The following is a 14,416-nucleotide window of genomic DNA, read 5'->3' on the forward strand; positions in this document are numbered from 1 at the left end:
TCCTCGTGCTCATCATACACTACGCACCCCCTTCCCTCCCCTCCCCAGGTGATGTTGGAGTCATCGGTGTATCTGACGCTCTCGGTGTACTGCTGCTGCTGCCTGTTATCCGCTGTGGCCTCCTGCGCCCTGCCCATCGAGACCACGGGCCGAGGGCTCCAGGAGTCCAGTCACCGGGAATGGGGCCAGGAGATGATGGGACGAGCTGCCCACAGCCCTGAGGGCATCCCACGATCCAGCTCTGGATCCCAGGACTGATTTGGGGGGGGAGGGATTGTCAGAGGCTGGGTAACGCTAAAGATCAGGTGCAGCTGAGTGAGGTTAGGTTTGTGAGATGTAACCCAATACCCCACTGGTGTCAGTTTGAGCGTGTACATAGGTACTAGTATGGCAAGGAGTAACATCATCCGCAGTGTGTGAGAGTCTCCTAGTTTTTTTTTCTTTTCAATCTTTCACCGCTGTTGCTGCCATGATGAAGCAAATCCCAAACGTTGCTAATGTTTCCTGAGCCTCCAGGCCGGAAAGGGTAGCTGAGTTTGGGAGCGCCTGAACAGAGGAGCTGCAGAGTCTAATGTTTAACATTAAGCCAGCCAAATTCTGGACTGGGGTGGGGGAGGTGTCCCAGAGCTGTCCAAACTGGTGCACATAGCATCAAATGTGCTTCTTTTAGAAACCAGTAACTATCAAAAGTTAAAGGTAAAGTTTAAAAAATAAAAAATAAAAGTCTATATACATAAATATATATTTAAAAAGCGGTCTTCTCTGGCCAATCTCCATCATCAGCATGATGATGTCATCAGCACCACCAGGGGCCTCCATTTTCTCAGTGTCTGTGCAAAGTGTAGTGTGAGCAGTTTGAGCGTAATGCCGGACCTGTCCTGAGGAAGCAAAGCTCACTGACTGAAAACTGTATTTTCCCCGCAGATATGACACTTTGAGACTTTCAGGGGTGTTGCTTCAGATAAGGACAGCGGCCATAGTCCATATGAAACACCTTTTTTCAAGTTATTGGACTTTATTGCGCTGTTTTTAATGCCCCGTAATTGTCACCCTCACAGCGTTGTTTTACAGCTCAGCTTCACGTCATACACCAGACCCAGCTGCCGTCCAACCCAGGGCAGTTAATCTTCTTCACTTGTTTTATTTATTTGAGCATTTTTTTGAGGGAATAAGGAGTTAAACACGGCTGAAGACTCTGTACAGGCTGCCTGCTTCATGCCGGCCTTTGCGATTTAGTGCCACACTAACTCTTGCCACTACACTGGCTGTATATGTGTAAAATACATCAATAAATTCTGTTTTAAAAAGGAGAGAAAAAGGGAGAGAATGAACATGTGATAAGGCCCTGTTTAAATTCTGTCTGTTTTTATCATCTAACATGGACACAACCACAGTCTGTAAGTCCACAAATTAAAATTGAAATTATACACATCGGAGTTGTTCAGTGATATTGACACTCATTTAGTGTGTTTGATTTGTATCTTTATTACTTCAGTATCTTTTATATAAAAGATACTAAACATTTAGTAAATTTAGTTTAGATAGCTCATTACACCTTAAATTTGTACACATATATATTAAACTATGAAACTACTAAATTAGGAATACATAGCTTATTTGTACTTAAAATAGTTATGAGATTGTGATATTCATGGCAGTTTATATAGTGATAAGAATAGGAGTAGTGTTACCAGACCTGGCAAAAGATGATCCCCATGTCACCTTAAACCTCGATTGTGGACCTGGGGACTGGCAGTGGTTTAAGGCCAAGTTCTCCCCTCTTGATGCTAACCTATACCCAGGCAGACGGTCGCCCACAGTGGCTTAAAGACGGGAGTGAGCTTTCCTGGCTCCTTGTTCTAGGATCTCCCCGAACAGCCTGGCCACCTCCTGGGCACATCCTCGGTGGATGGTGAGACCGTAGCCACCATGGCCATAGTTGTGGATCACCTAGAGCAAGAGCCAGTCAGTGGGTGTATTTATGTAGGGGCAAGGAAAAGAGGTAATATCTATCTTTCCCTTACTTTCTGTTTCAAGATGAGTCCCAGGAAGTACAGGGCATGAGATTCACCATATCACCTCATGACCAGCTGGCCATTTCAAGGCGCTTACCTCACAGGTCATGGGTCCGAACTGCATGGTCTCCCTCTCCAGCCGTACTGTCTTGCGGGAAGGTCTCAGCCCTGTCCAGTGCTCCACCACTGAGGCATGCTGAGTGACAAAATCAATTGCATGATCACCTACTGAGGCTCCACAATATTTATCAGTTTTTTTTCCATATCAGTCCATATTGATGATTATCACGATAATTCAAGTCATTCTTTCCATTTTTACTTAAAATTACCATAGGACTCCCCTTAAACAAATTCAGAGCATGAAAAAAAGACAATTTGAATGAACTGCAACCTGAAATCTAATTTTAATAAATAAATCACCCAAAAATTAACTTTTTTTGTGACAGGATGTAACACTAAGAAACACAGACAGGTGTTGCTGGGCTTTTGTTGGACTGCCTCGCTGTTTGTTACCAAGAATAGATGACACTGCTGGTGGAATTGCCACTGGCCCTGTATTTTTACAGGATCATCCCATACTAAAAAAAATAAAATGCTGTATCTCATTTTGAACTAATATAGGATGCAATTTGTCCCATATCTCACAGTTCAGTATCACCAAACTATATCATCGAGGACTTGTGGGTTGGAGTGACGGTTCCGTTGTCCCTTATTTCTTCAGCTTGAAAGTGGAAACACAAGTTCCTGGTGTTTGTCACTGTAAGCACTTGCATTCTCATTTTCTACTAGATGGCAACACCTCAGGTGGTGAAACAAGTTTGCAGTATTTCCAGTTTTAATTGGCACAAGTTTTTGCCAGAATTTACATTACACAGCACAAATCTGTGTTGGACTTTGAATTAAATTGTGGTTGCTGAGCTGTTGCTTTCTTCGCCGAGAGTTCCATCTGAGAGATGCCATTTCTCTCTCATGATTCATGTACCACCAAAACAATAGCCTGTGGCATGTTCCACTAACTCAGTCAACCGTGTACAGCCGTGGCCAAAAGTTTTGAGAATGACACAAATATTGATGAAAATGCCATGAAAATGAACTTAATCCCAAAAGACCAATTTCCACTGCATTTCAGCCCTGCCACAAAAGGACCTGCTGACATCATTTCAGTGATTCTCTCGTTAACTCTGTCAGGCTGATTGAGTTAGAATAGCAGACTGGTTGCTTTAAAAGGAGGGTGGTGCTTGAAATCATTGTTCTTCCTCTGTTAACCATGGTTACCTGCAAGGAAAAATGTTTAGTCATCATTGCTTTGCACAAAAAGGGCTTCACAGGCAAGCATATCGCTGTTGATAAGATTGCACCTAAATCAACCATTTATTGGATCAAGGAGAGAGGTTCAATTGTTGTGAAGGCTTCAGGGCTCCCAAGAATGTCCAGCAAGCGCCAGGATCATCTCCTAAAGTTAATTCAGCTGCAGGATTGGGGCACCACCAGGGCAGAGCTTGCTCAGGAATGGCAGCAGGCAGGTGTGAGTGCATCTGCACACAGAGTGAGACGAAGACTTTTGGAGGATGGCCTGGTGTCAAGAAGGGCAGCAAAGAAGCCACTTCTCTCCAAGAAAAACATCAGGGACAGACTGACATTCTGCAAAAGGTACAGGGATTGAACTGCTGAGGACTGGGGTAAAGTCATTTTCTCTGATGAATCCCCTTTCCGATTGTTTGGGGCATTCGGAAGAAAGACTGTCCAGAGAAGAAAAGGTGAGAGCTACCATCAGTCCTGTGTCATGCCAACAGTAAAGCATCCTGAGACCATTCATGTGTGGGGTTGCTTCTCAGCCAAGGGAGTGGGCTCACTCACAGCTTTGTCCAAGAACAAAGCCATGAATAAACAATGGTATCAAAACATCCTCCTAGAGCAACTTCTCCCAACCATCCAAGAACAGTTTGAAAAAATGCCTTTTCCAGCATGATGAAGCACCGTGCCATAAGGCAAAAGTGATAACTAAGTGGCCCGGGGAACAAAACATCAACATTTTGCGTCCATGGCCAGGAAACTCCCCAGACCTTAATCCCACTGAGAACTTGTGGTCAATCCTCAAGAGGCAGGTGGATGAACAAAAACCCACAAATTCTGACAAACTCCAAGCATTGATTATGCAGGAATGGATGCAGGATTTGGCCCAGAAGTTGATTGACAGCATGTCAGGGTGAATTGCAGAGGTCTTGAAAAAGAAGGGTCAACACTGCAAATATAAACTCTTTGCATAAACTTCACCCACCTATAAATATCACCCAGCCCTGTTACCTACCCTGAAAATTGTTATAAATGGGATCTGACCTTTAGGCTTGGCTCCAACATGCAGGCTTCATCCCATATTTTCTTGTGATCAGTGGAATTGCTCTGTTCACTCCAGTTTCCCAGTTGAAAAACACCACCAACAGTTACCAGGTGACTCCTAATGGTATGAAGATTAGAACATCTGTAGGCCCCTCAAACTAGCTGAACAGGAGACACACTATGGGAAATTTAGAAACACAAATTCACCATGTTTTGAACCATGAGAGGAAACAGGGTTTTTTTTTCCTGAGTATATAGTCCATAGCACAGTAATTTATCTTACCCTGGTATGATGTATGGTGATTCATAAACTCCTCTGGCAAAATTGTGTGTGAGGATAAAATGCTTCAGCCAAGGTGCATTCACCTAGGTGAACAAAACAAAGTGCAAATAATGGTGGGTAATGTGTCTCGTCCTCCTGATAGCCACTTAGCAGTGCCAAACCATCCCCAACAACCTTCACACCACCTACCTTTATTATCTGCCCCCGACCTGGCATCAGCTCCGGATCGGGCTGCAGCTCACCTGCCCTAACCCCAGTGCAGTTGATGATGACATTCACACCAGACTCAGCTAGCTGTGCACCAATGAGATGTGAAACAGGAAGGACAGGAGAGGTGGCAAACATGAAAGAGGAGATGTAGAGAGAGAGAGGGGGCAGGGGAGGAAAGTAAAGGAGTAAATTTACTGTGTATTTTTAAGTACATTTACTTAAGCATTACTGATTTCATTACTTTCTAATCTAAGTCCATTTCAGAGATTAAAAAAAAAAAAAAATCATAATGCGTCACATGACAAAGTGCAAATAAGTGACTGGACACAGGCCACTCGCATTCAGCTGGCTAGTGAGACCATGGGAGGTGTATCTAGCAGACCTGCAGAGTGAGACTTAAACTCAGCTGGAACTTCATCGGACTGGTCATCAGAATAAGTGAACAAATATATTCACCGGTCACTGTTTTGGGAGCTTTTTATTTAAACAACAGTGGGTGGTGCTGATGAGCGGTGGGGATGATCATATATATATATATTTTTTTTTAAGTCTGTGGAGTCTGTGGGCCGATTTAATTATGATGGGCCATCTAAAGCAGTGGTTCACAAAACTTTTCCACTCTGTACCAAAAACGTGAAAAAGATGATTAAGCCAAATATCACTGATTACCAATAACATGGTGATTACACAGGCTGACTTTACATTTGGCACTGCAGTGGCTTCCACCTACCTACAATCAGCGGCGTTGGATGGAGTTTGACTTTGGTTGCAGACCGAATTTGCCCCAGCGGATGGGGGGGTGGTATAGACACACATACAATAGTCACATTGTGAAATTGTGAAAGGATGCGATGTAAGAAAGATTTTAAAACGATAGATTTCAGCACTTAAAACAAGACTAACGCCGTTTCAAACTAAACATACCTAAAAAAATAAGTGATCCATATGATAAAATGAGTTTGATATAGGAGTACAATCTTCATTTAGGTTTCATCCTCATGCTCTGCATGCACAGCGAATTAACGGAAGGACTCAAAATAAGGATGCCCCTTTTTTGAATTATTGTTTATTGTGTTACCCCGTCCCCTCTATTTCTGATGCCCCTGCCTATAATCACCCTATTTTATAAAATTAAAAAATATACATATTTCAATATATTTTTTTTTCTTTTTTCACTTATCCTCTTATAACTCTGTTTTCCTTATAGTGCTGCACTGTAAGTTATGATGCTGTATTCAAATCTATATTCAAAAACTGAGTAGGATTTCGCTGGATGACTTTTCCTTTTGGGGGCAGTGTGTGGCTCAGTGGGCTGAGCCTGTGTGCCTGTAATCACAAGGTTGCTGGTTCAAACCCAGCCTCAGCATGTCTGCGGGTCCTTTAGCAAGGCCCTTAACCACCAGCTCCCTGGGTGCCGCTACGGGTGGCTGCCCTTTGTGGATACCTTACTCTACAAAGAGCAAGTTGAGGGAGGTGTAAAGACAATTTCCCCATGGGAATCGATTATTTTTATTATTTTACCTGACTAACATTTTAGTGTGGTATCTGTATTTTTACTTAAATATGAAAATTGAATTCTTTGTTCCACCACAGATAGAGGGAAACAAGTAGAAGAGAGAAAGACCTAATATTAAAATGTCTACTTTCAACAAAGACATAGAAGTAAACCACAATCATTTGTAGAAAAATAAATTTCTGTTTTTACCTCTTTGAAAGAATTAATTTTTCGGTGAAAAAATCTGACCCCTCTTTCCTTCAGCCTGGAAAAAAAATAGTGTTCACTGCTGCAGATTTGTTATTTAAAACTGAAAATAGCTCTGTGTTTGTTACAACTCGGAAATGATGCCAGATGACATCTGGCACAAGTGAGTAATGAACCAAAGCCAGAGGGAGTCACTCCCCACCTGTAACTAAACATGGTGATGATTCAGCATCACTATAACTCATGTTATTAGGGTTGTAAAGTAACTGGACCTTGGATTCAAATCTGGGGTTTAGCTTAATCTTCAGTGAAAGTTAAAAATTGAATGGTGTTGAATAACAGTGGTTATAAACCAAATGTTATGTAGTAGGGATTATATCCCAAACTTTCTGGAAATAAACACTGTTTAATACAATAATATATGCTGCAAAATAGGCCATATACATGCAACCATATATGCACTGCAATATTAAACAACTTCTAAGTCTTACCAGTTCGTAAGCCAGGGTAAATAGTGCTTCCCCTCAATCATGAGAGCTGTGTTGAACCAGCCAAAGCTGAAGTATTAACCAACAATGAAGCAGAGACATTGGTTAAAACAAAGAACTATCTGTGGATTTAGGACATTGTAGTACTCATAGACCCTCTTAGAACGTCAATATCTAAATTCTGCCTAAATGTCCACAAAGGCTCAGCACCTGTATCCAGGAAACAGCTCCAGCTCACGCTTGGTCAGTTGCCGGAAACCCAGGACAATATCTTTAAATGAAGGGTCCTGCATGAAAAGAGAAGTTCAGCTTGATTTCCACTCATCCTTATGGAAATTATAGTTACTCTTTTGTGTAATTCCACTTGACAGAGTCTCTCTGCTCCCAACCCTGGAATTTCCTTTATATTATTCCCAGTACAAATCCCAAACTAAATCACTACATTTGTGACACCATCACTAATACGGAGATGCCCTATAGCAGGACTATTCAAATCACGGTCCTCAAGGTCTGAGCACTTCCTTTACCTGAGCCAGGTGTGAAGCCTCTTTGGCCAATCAGAATAAGTAATTATTAAACTGACTACCTGGGAGAACTGGATTTGGAATTGAAGTCCAGATTTGAAGAGCCCTGCCCTACAGAGACAGCAGGCATTGAGAGCAGAACTTAATTTCCCAGACTCCCTAGTTTTCAAATGATAGAGTAATCTGATGTTCAGCCACTGCACAGAGGACTGCAGGTCCTCACCGGGCAGGGCTCAGAGCAGAGGTTATAGCCAGACTGGAGAAATATTCCCATCCTGATGGAATCAGGAGAGCTGAGGAAGCCCAGCAGATAGTCAAACGTCTCCTTGTTCCACTTTCTGGAAGCAAAAAAAAATGAAAAGGTGAAATGTCAAGATGCATGCTACCATTTTAGCGAGCATCAAAATGACAGAACTAAGGGATGTTTAGAGACTGAAGTCAAATTTTATAGACACACAGACTGCGCAAAACTGCCCATTACGCCCATTAAGAAGATTATGATATAGTGATTTTTAAAAAATTACTTTAAATCTAAACTATTTGAGCAGCATTAGCAGGAGTCTTACGTTTCCAGGGTGTTGCCGTTGTCATGTAGGTACGGCTGCCACAGGCCCGCGGCACCGTCGCTGGTGGTGAGCGGCGTGAAGCGGTCTGCGTACACCTCAACCGTCAGCGACGCTCCCATCGAGTGGTAGCGCTCAAGGAGGGACTGGGCAGTGGAGAGGCCAATGACGCCTGCTCCTATGATGGCCACGCGCATGGCTGGACAATGGATGGGGCAAATGAGTAGCTATTTTTAACATATTTTTTTAATTCAAAAATCAATCATAACACCTTATGGTAATTCACCAATGAAAACAACAGGTGGCTGGCCATCGTGGCCAGCTTACGCTTGCCTACAAAAGAGCAAGTTGGGGGAGGTGTAAAGAGAATTCCCCCACAGAGATCAATAAAGTATCAATTATTATTATTAATTATTAAACTTCAAGTAAAATTTCAATAGGTCAAATCATGCATAATAAATACATCTATATACATAACAAAATAACATTTGAACCCAAGAACTAGTAAGCATGCAATTCTTTTGCGATTTTTTTTCCTTAGTTGAAACAGACAACCCACAGTTGTATTATTTGTACTTCATATTACTGCAATCACTCACTCAGAGAGTTCATAACTATCCTGCATTTTAAAATTTATTTAATCATTTTTTCCTTTTTGTATTTCTTCCTACAAAGTGGTACACCAAGCATCCTCAAAGAGTAAAACCCAGAATTAAGGTAAGCGTATAATCTTTAAAATCTATAACATAATGATATTAGTCACTCCACCCTATAGGTGACATAGGCGATCAGCTGGGGCAACGATTGATTAGGAGGCTGCGAAAGAGCAAGTTGGGGGGAGGAACCAATTACCTCTGGGTTACATTCTGTGACATTAGTTATCTACAGTAATTTTAATATTTCATATTATCAGGCAGATACCTGTGCTACTGAAATGTTTATGTACAAGTACATTCTGCTGCTCCAGTGGGGGCCAGAACATCCAGGGCCAAACCCTAGTGTTTAAAAATCATGCAGTTTGGCTTGTGAGAAACAAAAAACACAACAAACTAATGATGGAAGAATATAAACTATTAATTACAGTTTTATCAAAAATCAAAGTGGATCTAAGCGGACAGGGGGACCAGGAGTTCTCGGGCTCTGGACTAGAGAGGCCCTGAGGGGAAAACCCCCTACCATTCAACAGAACATACAGTCCTGTCCAAAAGTTTTGAGAATGAAAACCAATACTTGTGTCAAAGTCTGCTTCCTCATGATGGCATTTTGCATATACTCCAAAATGTTACAATTCATCTGATCACTCTTTATAACTGCAAAGTCCCTCTTTGCCATCAGGCAAGGATATTGCTGCTAGTAAGATTGCACCTAAATAAACCATTTATTGGATCATCAATAACTTCAAGGAGAGAGGTTCAATTGTTGTGAAGAAGGTTTCAGGGCACCCAAGAATGTCCAGCAAGCACCAGGATCTTCTCTCCAAGAAAAACATCAGGGACAGACTGACATTCTGCAAAAGGTAAAGGGATTGGACTGCTGAGGACTGGGGTAAAGTCATTTTCTCTAATGAATTCCATTTCTAATTGTTTGGGGCATCCAGAAAAAAGATTGTCTAGAGAAGGGTGAGAGCTACCATCAGTCATGTGTCACGCCAACAGTAAAGCATCCTGAGACCATTCATGTGTGGGGTTGCTTCTCAGCCAAGGGAGTGGGCTCACTCACAGCTCTGCCCAAGAACACAGCCATGAATAAAGAATGGTATCAAAACATCCTCTGAGAGCAACTTCTCCCAACCATCCAAGAATAGTTTGAAAAAATGCCTTTTCCAGCATGATGGAGCACCGTGCAATAAGACAAAAGTGATAACTAACTGGCTCGGGGAACAAAACATCAACATTTTGGGTCCATGGCCAGGAAATTCCCCAGACCTTAATCCCACTGAGAATTTGTGGTCAATCCTCAAGAGGCAGGTGGATGAACAAAAACCCACAAATTCTGACAAACTCCAAGCATTGATTATGCAGGAATGGATGCAGGATTTGGCCCAGAAGTTGATTGACAGCATGTCAGGGTGAATTGCAGAGGTCTTGAAAAAGAAGGGCCAACACTGCAAATATTGACTCTGCATAAATTTCATGTAAATGTCAACAAAAGCCTTTGACACTTATGAAATGCTTGTAATTATACTTCAGAATAACATAGAAACATCTGAGAAAAAGATCTACAAACACTGAAGCCACAAACTTTGTGAAAACCAATACTTGTGTCATTCTCAAAACTTTTGGCAGCTTCTGTACAGAGGGGGCCCAGAATTCCTTACTACTTCCCTGGGTCAGGGGGGGGAATAGTGATTCCTATTTTACCCCGAAACGTGCAGCCCTACACTCAGGCGCGCTGCGTCTATTTCTCAAATAATATTCTTTAATAGATGCTTATCTATACTAGCTGTCTCGTGCAAACAGTTTTAAAAAAATTGGTTCCGAGACGTAGCGAAGTGAAAGTAAACGTTGTGGTTTTAAACTTAAATACTTACGTGCAAATTCGAAAAAAGAAAACTAGGCTACTTATTTGCACATAGTTACTTTACACCTCTTGTACCTAATTATTATTTAAAAAAAATAAACAGAGATCCTTAATATTTGAGTGCCGTTTTTCGTCAGCATAAAAGACTGGAGATGTCAAACACAAATGTAAAGTTATTCAAATTCTGCGGCGGCATAAAGTTTCTGTTGATACTTTTACGAGGGTCACTTAAAATCCGTGACGAAGACGAGCTGCAAATTCCTCCTAAATAGGTTAAACCCAGAACAACTTAATATTAAGCAAACCATGCTTTACGGCGTACACGTTCTTTCTCGTACAGCCATACTTGCAATCTCGTTAGTTCCGTTTGCAGAACTGAAAAATGATTCCTACCGACGTAACTTTACCAGACTTTCATTTCTTGAAATTAAGTCATGTACATTAGTAAATATATACGGACAAACATAAATTTTAAGAAACACTGCATAAAAAAATGACAAATGTTAAATTATTTCCTACAGGTACAAACACTAACCTGTTGTCTGCGTCAGTACTGCCGTCTGGACTCAGACTCTCCCTCCAGTTAATCATTACGGCAACTCGGTGCAGCTCGCGCGAGCTGGTTTAAGATGACGTAAGCCCTGCAACTCGGTTATGAAAACAGAAAAGCGAGGGTTATGAGTCTAGCATTAATTAAATAACCAACGCGGCATAGCAAACAGCTTCGAAAAGCAGATTTTTATTTACTTTATTTTTATCTTTATTTAATTTCTTTCCTTCCTCTCCCCCGTTCTGTATCGCTCTCTAATGATGTTTCATGTATCATAACACATCCATGTAAAGCGCTTTGGGACGACTCAACCTGAAAAGCAGCTATCAAAACAGATTGATATTTAATATATATGAATATTCATGAGGTGCTCTTTATTCCGCCTTAATAGTCACTGAAATACGCCCGTTCCAAAGTTTTACTCGGAATCAATGAAGAAGTGATATAAGCGGTCTAAACCAAGAAGTAGGCTAAGCCTTTTATTTTTCCAGAAAACTCTCACTGTCATGATTGCCTTGGCTTCTTTGCATAGAAGCTTAGCCGGCTTTGCATTCATTTTGTCAACCAAATACGACGCGGACTTTGTCCCAGTTCTTTTTGCGTTCACGTCCGGCTCGCCCCGGCTGGACCGAGCCGCCTACCGCATTACGCTCCCTCTGTAGTGCAGCCAGGAGCCCCGACAAGGTGACAAGTGCGGGCACTGTGCGCCGCAGCCAATGTCCTGCACCAAGAAATTGATCCTTCTAGAATTACTGCCAGTGTCCTTTTCAGGGTGACAGGCTGTACGTGCTCGCCCTGGGCAGCGTTGTATTGTTCACGTAATAGTCCCCTTTAACTCTTTTATATAGGTGTCGCTTGCTTTAGCTCAACAACAGGAGATAATAATAATAACAATAATAATAATAATAATAATAAATTAATAAATAAAAATCCATAATGACAATTACAACGTGCAATGTAAGAAATGTCATTGTGAGGTTACTGGAACGTTCTGATGAAGGAATACAGGGATATTCACAACAAAATATTTACAATAGATTTAGATTAATTTATTCGACAAACGCTTTCCTTAAATGCGAGTTTTAGGTATGGGAAAAGGGGCATTTAGCACCAGACAACAAGAATTAAAAAGAAACTCCCACAAGTTATCAACTCCGCTAAAGCGTGACATTTAATGTCATTGCTTCTTCGCCACAAGACCCGTTTCAGAGGCTTTTAATGGGTTATGATCGTCTGTATGACACCGCCTGATCCGCTCGCCGACACACACTTACACACTGATACTGATGCAGAAACTGCGTCACGACGAGCAGATTGGGACAGTGCTGTCGGGTATAGAGGCAAAAAGACAAATCTGCATCCTTTTTCTGTTGCTATCCAGATCGTCTACCAATTACAACATAGCATCAGAGGCTGGCCATCGGTGGAGATGCGCGCATCCCGCATCCACCTCTCCTGCTTCCTGCTGCATGTGTGGCGTGTATGCGCGCGTTTAAATCTTAATGAGCGTACAGATTAACACGCGAGGCTAGGCGGCTGCACTCTTTAATGTGCATCGTATGCACGTCCTTGCAGAACATAGGGGAGCGGCGGCCGGGAGCTGGCTGCATAATGTGGATGATGGATCTGACATTTAACGGGACAGTGAGATCAGACCCTTGGGATTAGTATCCTCGCTCGCTTAACTTGGTTCTGGACATTCAAGCATCGCTCAGCGCAGGGGGGCAACCTCGGGGCGATCTGCCTGGTGAATAACATTCCTACCCGGTAAGGGACGCTCCCGCCGGGTCAGCCGTTCCCCAAGCCATGGCTCTGGTGACTCTGCAGCGATCCCCCACCCCTAGCGCTGCGTCCACGGCCAGCACCACCGCGACCAACGCGGGGGAGGTAAGTCTGCGTTGAGGGAGGGAGAGAGAGTGGAGTCTGCGGACGTGGGAAGAGCCTCAGGCCGGAGGAGACGCCGAGGCTGTGCGGGGGACGCGTAGGCCCCACGCCCGGGGAAGAACGCTGCTGGCGCCCCGGTGTTGAATGAACACGGCGCTCGGACTGGCTTCCTAGGGCAAATGCTAGAGTAAAAAGAGTAAAAAGTAAAATGAGTGGTTGCTATTTTATTGCAAAATAGAAAAGACAAAGATGACAGAAAAGAAATGGGTATATGTTGCACCAATGAGAAAATTGGCTTGCTAGCTAGCATCCCTTCAATGGGTTGGATAGCCGACTGAGAGCCGGACAATGCGCCGCCAAGGCGCCCTGTCGGTGCGCGTCATTAGCCGGCTTCGCATTCAGCCGCAAAAAATGAAACGTCAGTGACTGGCGTTATTTGTGGATAGCGGGGCGACAGGAGATTATAGCGAGAACAATCATTTTAAAATGGAATCATTAGCCAACTAGCTAGCTTAATTGCTTATGTTCAGCGCGACTTAATCGTAGGTCTGCCTTATGGAGGAGGAGTGGAAAAACACAAACCTTGTCAAAAAGCTTTATCATCTCCATGATAAATGTGGTCGCCTTGTGAAGCGCCCAAGCGCCCGGCTAATAAGCGCTTCGCGGCAAGCGGCGCCCCATGTCCGCCTTTAAGGTACTGACTCACGGCCGAGCGGTTTCGGCTCTGGGGCGCTTCAAAATTAGTTTGGCAATATTGTGCAATCGGGCGTGAGCGCAGAGGCAGTAGATCGGGTTGATTGTGTTGTATATGCACAATACCAAAACAATAACTAAAAATGAAATATATAACAAAATCATATGACGTTGCATGGCAATTGAGACGTTGCAGATCACTGTCATTCGACATGTCACCCATCCCTCGACCGAACCCCCCGCGAAAACAGTAGTCTTTTTGTGAAGAATAAGCGTCGTGATTGAAAATAAATTATCCTAAAGGCAGCTACAGGACAGTGTTCATGGCTGTCGAGTAGAATGTTTTTGGCATATAAGTGGATATTCCAGTTATTGGTCATTATATTATTACTCGACTAAGAATGACTTGTTTCTGATCCCGTTTTTCGTGTTGGAACTTTTGGTAAGATGCAAGTATTGAGTCCATTATGCTTGGACAGACCAATTTATTTAATTTTTAATTAAATTTTTCTGTGATATCTATTTTTTGACTAGCGTCCAAAAGGGGTTACCTCACCCACATGGGGTTGGTAACATGACTGCGTGGGCTCCTGCATGCATGGGAAGTGAATCGGATATCTAATTTGAAAACGCGATTACTTTACAAA

The 14,416-nt window shown here is 42.7% G+C and overlaps 3 protein-coding genes across 5 annotated transcripts in view; 2 read left to right on the forward strand and 1 right to left on the reverse strand.

The window, feature by feature from the left end:
- Positions 1 to 1,711, forward strand: part of svopa (SV2 related protein a) — a 20,899-nt gene extending 19,188 nt beyond the window's left edge. The window contains exon 16 of the mRNA XM_023833333.2: positions 49 to 1,711. Coding sequence (XP_023689101.1) covers positions 49 to 258 — 210 coding nt within the window. The 3' untranslated portion in view covers positions 259 to 1,711. The remainder of the gene's footprint in view (positions 1 to 48) is intronic.
- On the reverse strand, positions 1,461 to 13,092 carry LOC111854868 (D-amino-acid oxidase). Its single transcript, XM_023833334.2, has 12 exons — positions 12,957 to 13,092; positions 11,178 to 11,283; positions 8,126 to 8,321; positions 7,783 to 7,897; positions 7,246 to 7,322; positions 7,039 to 7,104; positions 6,551 to 6,605; positions 4,825 to 4,929; positions 4,636 to 4,718; positions 4,353 to 4,470; positions 2,113 to 2,211; positions 1,461 to 1,950 (listed from the first exon to the last, which is right to left on the reverse strand). Exons 3-12 carry the CDS (start codon positions 8,317 to 8,319, stop codon positions 1,825 to 1,827), a joined length of 1,038 nt encoding a protein of 345 aa, XP_023689102.2. The 5' UTR covers positions 8,320 to 8,321; positions 11,178 to 11,283; positions 12,957 to 13,092; the 3' UTR covers positions 1,461 to 1,824.
- ssh1a (slingshot protein phosphatase 1a) overlaps positions 12,948 to 14,416 on the forward strand; it is a 29,561-nt gene continuing 28,092 nt past the window's right edge. For all 3 annotated transcript variants that reach the window (XR_002840768.2, XR_002840769.2, XM_023833329.2), the window contains exon 1: positions 12,948 to 13,079. Coding sequence is in view for 1 of the 3 variants with exons in the window: in XM_023833329.2 (XP_023689097.2) it covers positions 12,999 to 13,079 (81 nt within the window). In the remaining 2 variants the exon portion in view is untranslated. The remainder of the gene's footprint in view (positions 13,080 to 14,416) is intronic.

The sequence above is a fragment of the Paramormyrops kingsleyae genome, chromosome 2, assembly GCF_048594095.1.
Source record: "Paramormyrops kingsleyae isolate MSU_618 chromosome 2, PKINGS_0.4, whole genome shotgun sequence".
Classification (NCBI taxonomy): domain Eukaryota; kingdom Metazoa; phylum Chordata; class Actinopteri; order Osteoglossiformes; family Mormyridae; genus Paramormyrops; species Paramormyrops kingsleyae.

What these genes read in the sequence shown, in the direction of transcription:
- LOC111854868 (XM_023833334.2), bottom strand. Translation starts at nt 8,319, where the DNA reads ATGCGCGTGGCCATCATAGGAGCAGGCGTCATTGGCCTCTCCACTGCC. An exon ending in AACGGCAACACCCTGGAAAC is followed by an intron (nt 7,898 to 8,125) that starts GTAAGACTCCTG and finishes TTTTGCTTCCAG; the next exon opens with AAAGTGGAACAAGGAGACGT. An exon ending in GTCGGGGGCAGATAATAAAG is followed by an intron (nt 4,719 to 4,824) that starts GTAGGTGGTGTG and finishes TTGTTCACCTAG; the next exon opens with GTGAATGCACCTTGGCTGAA.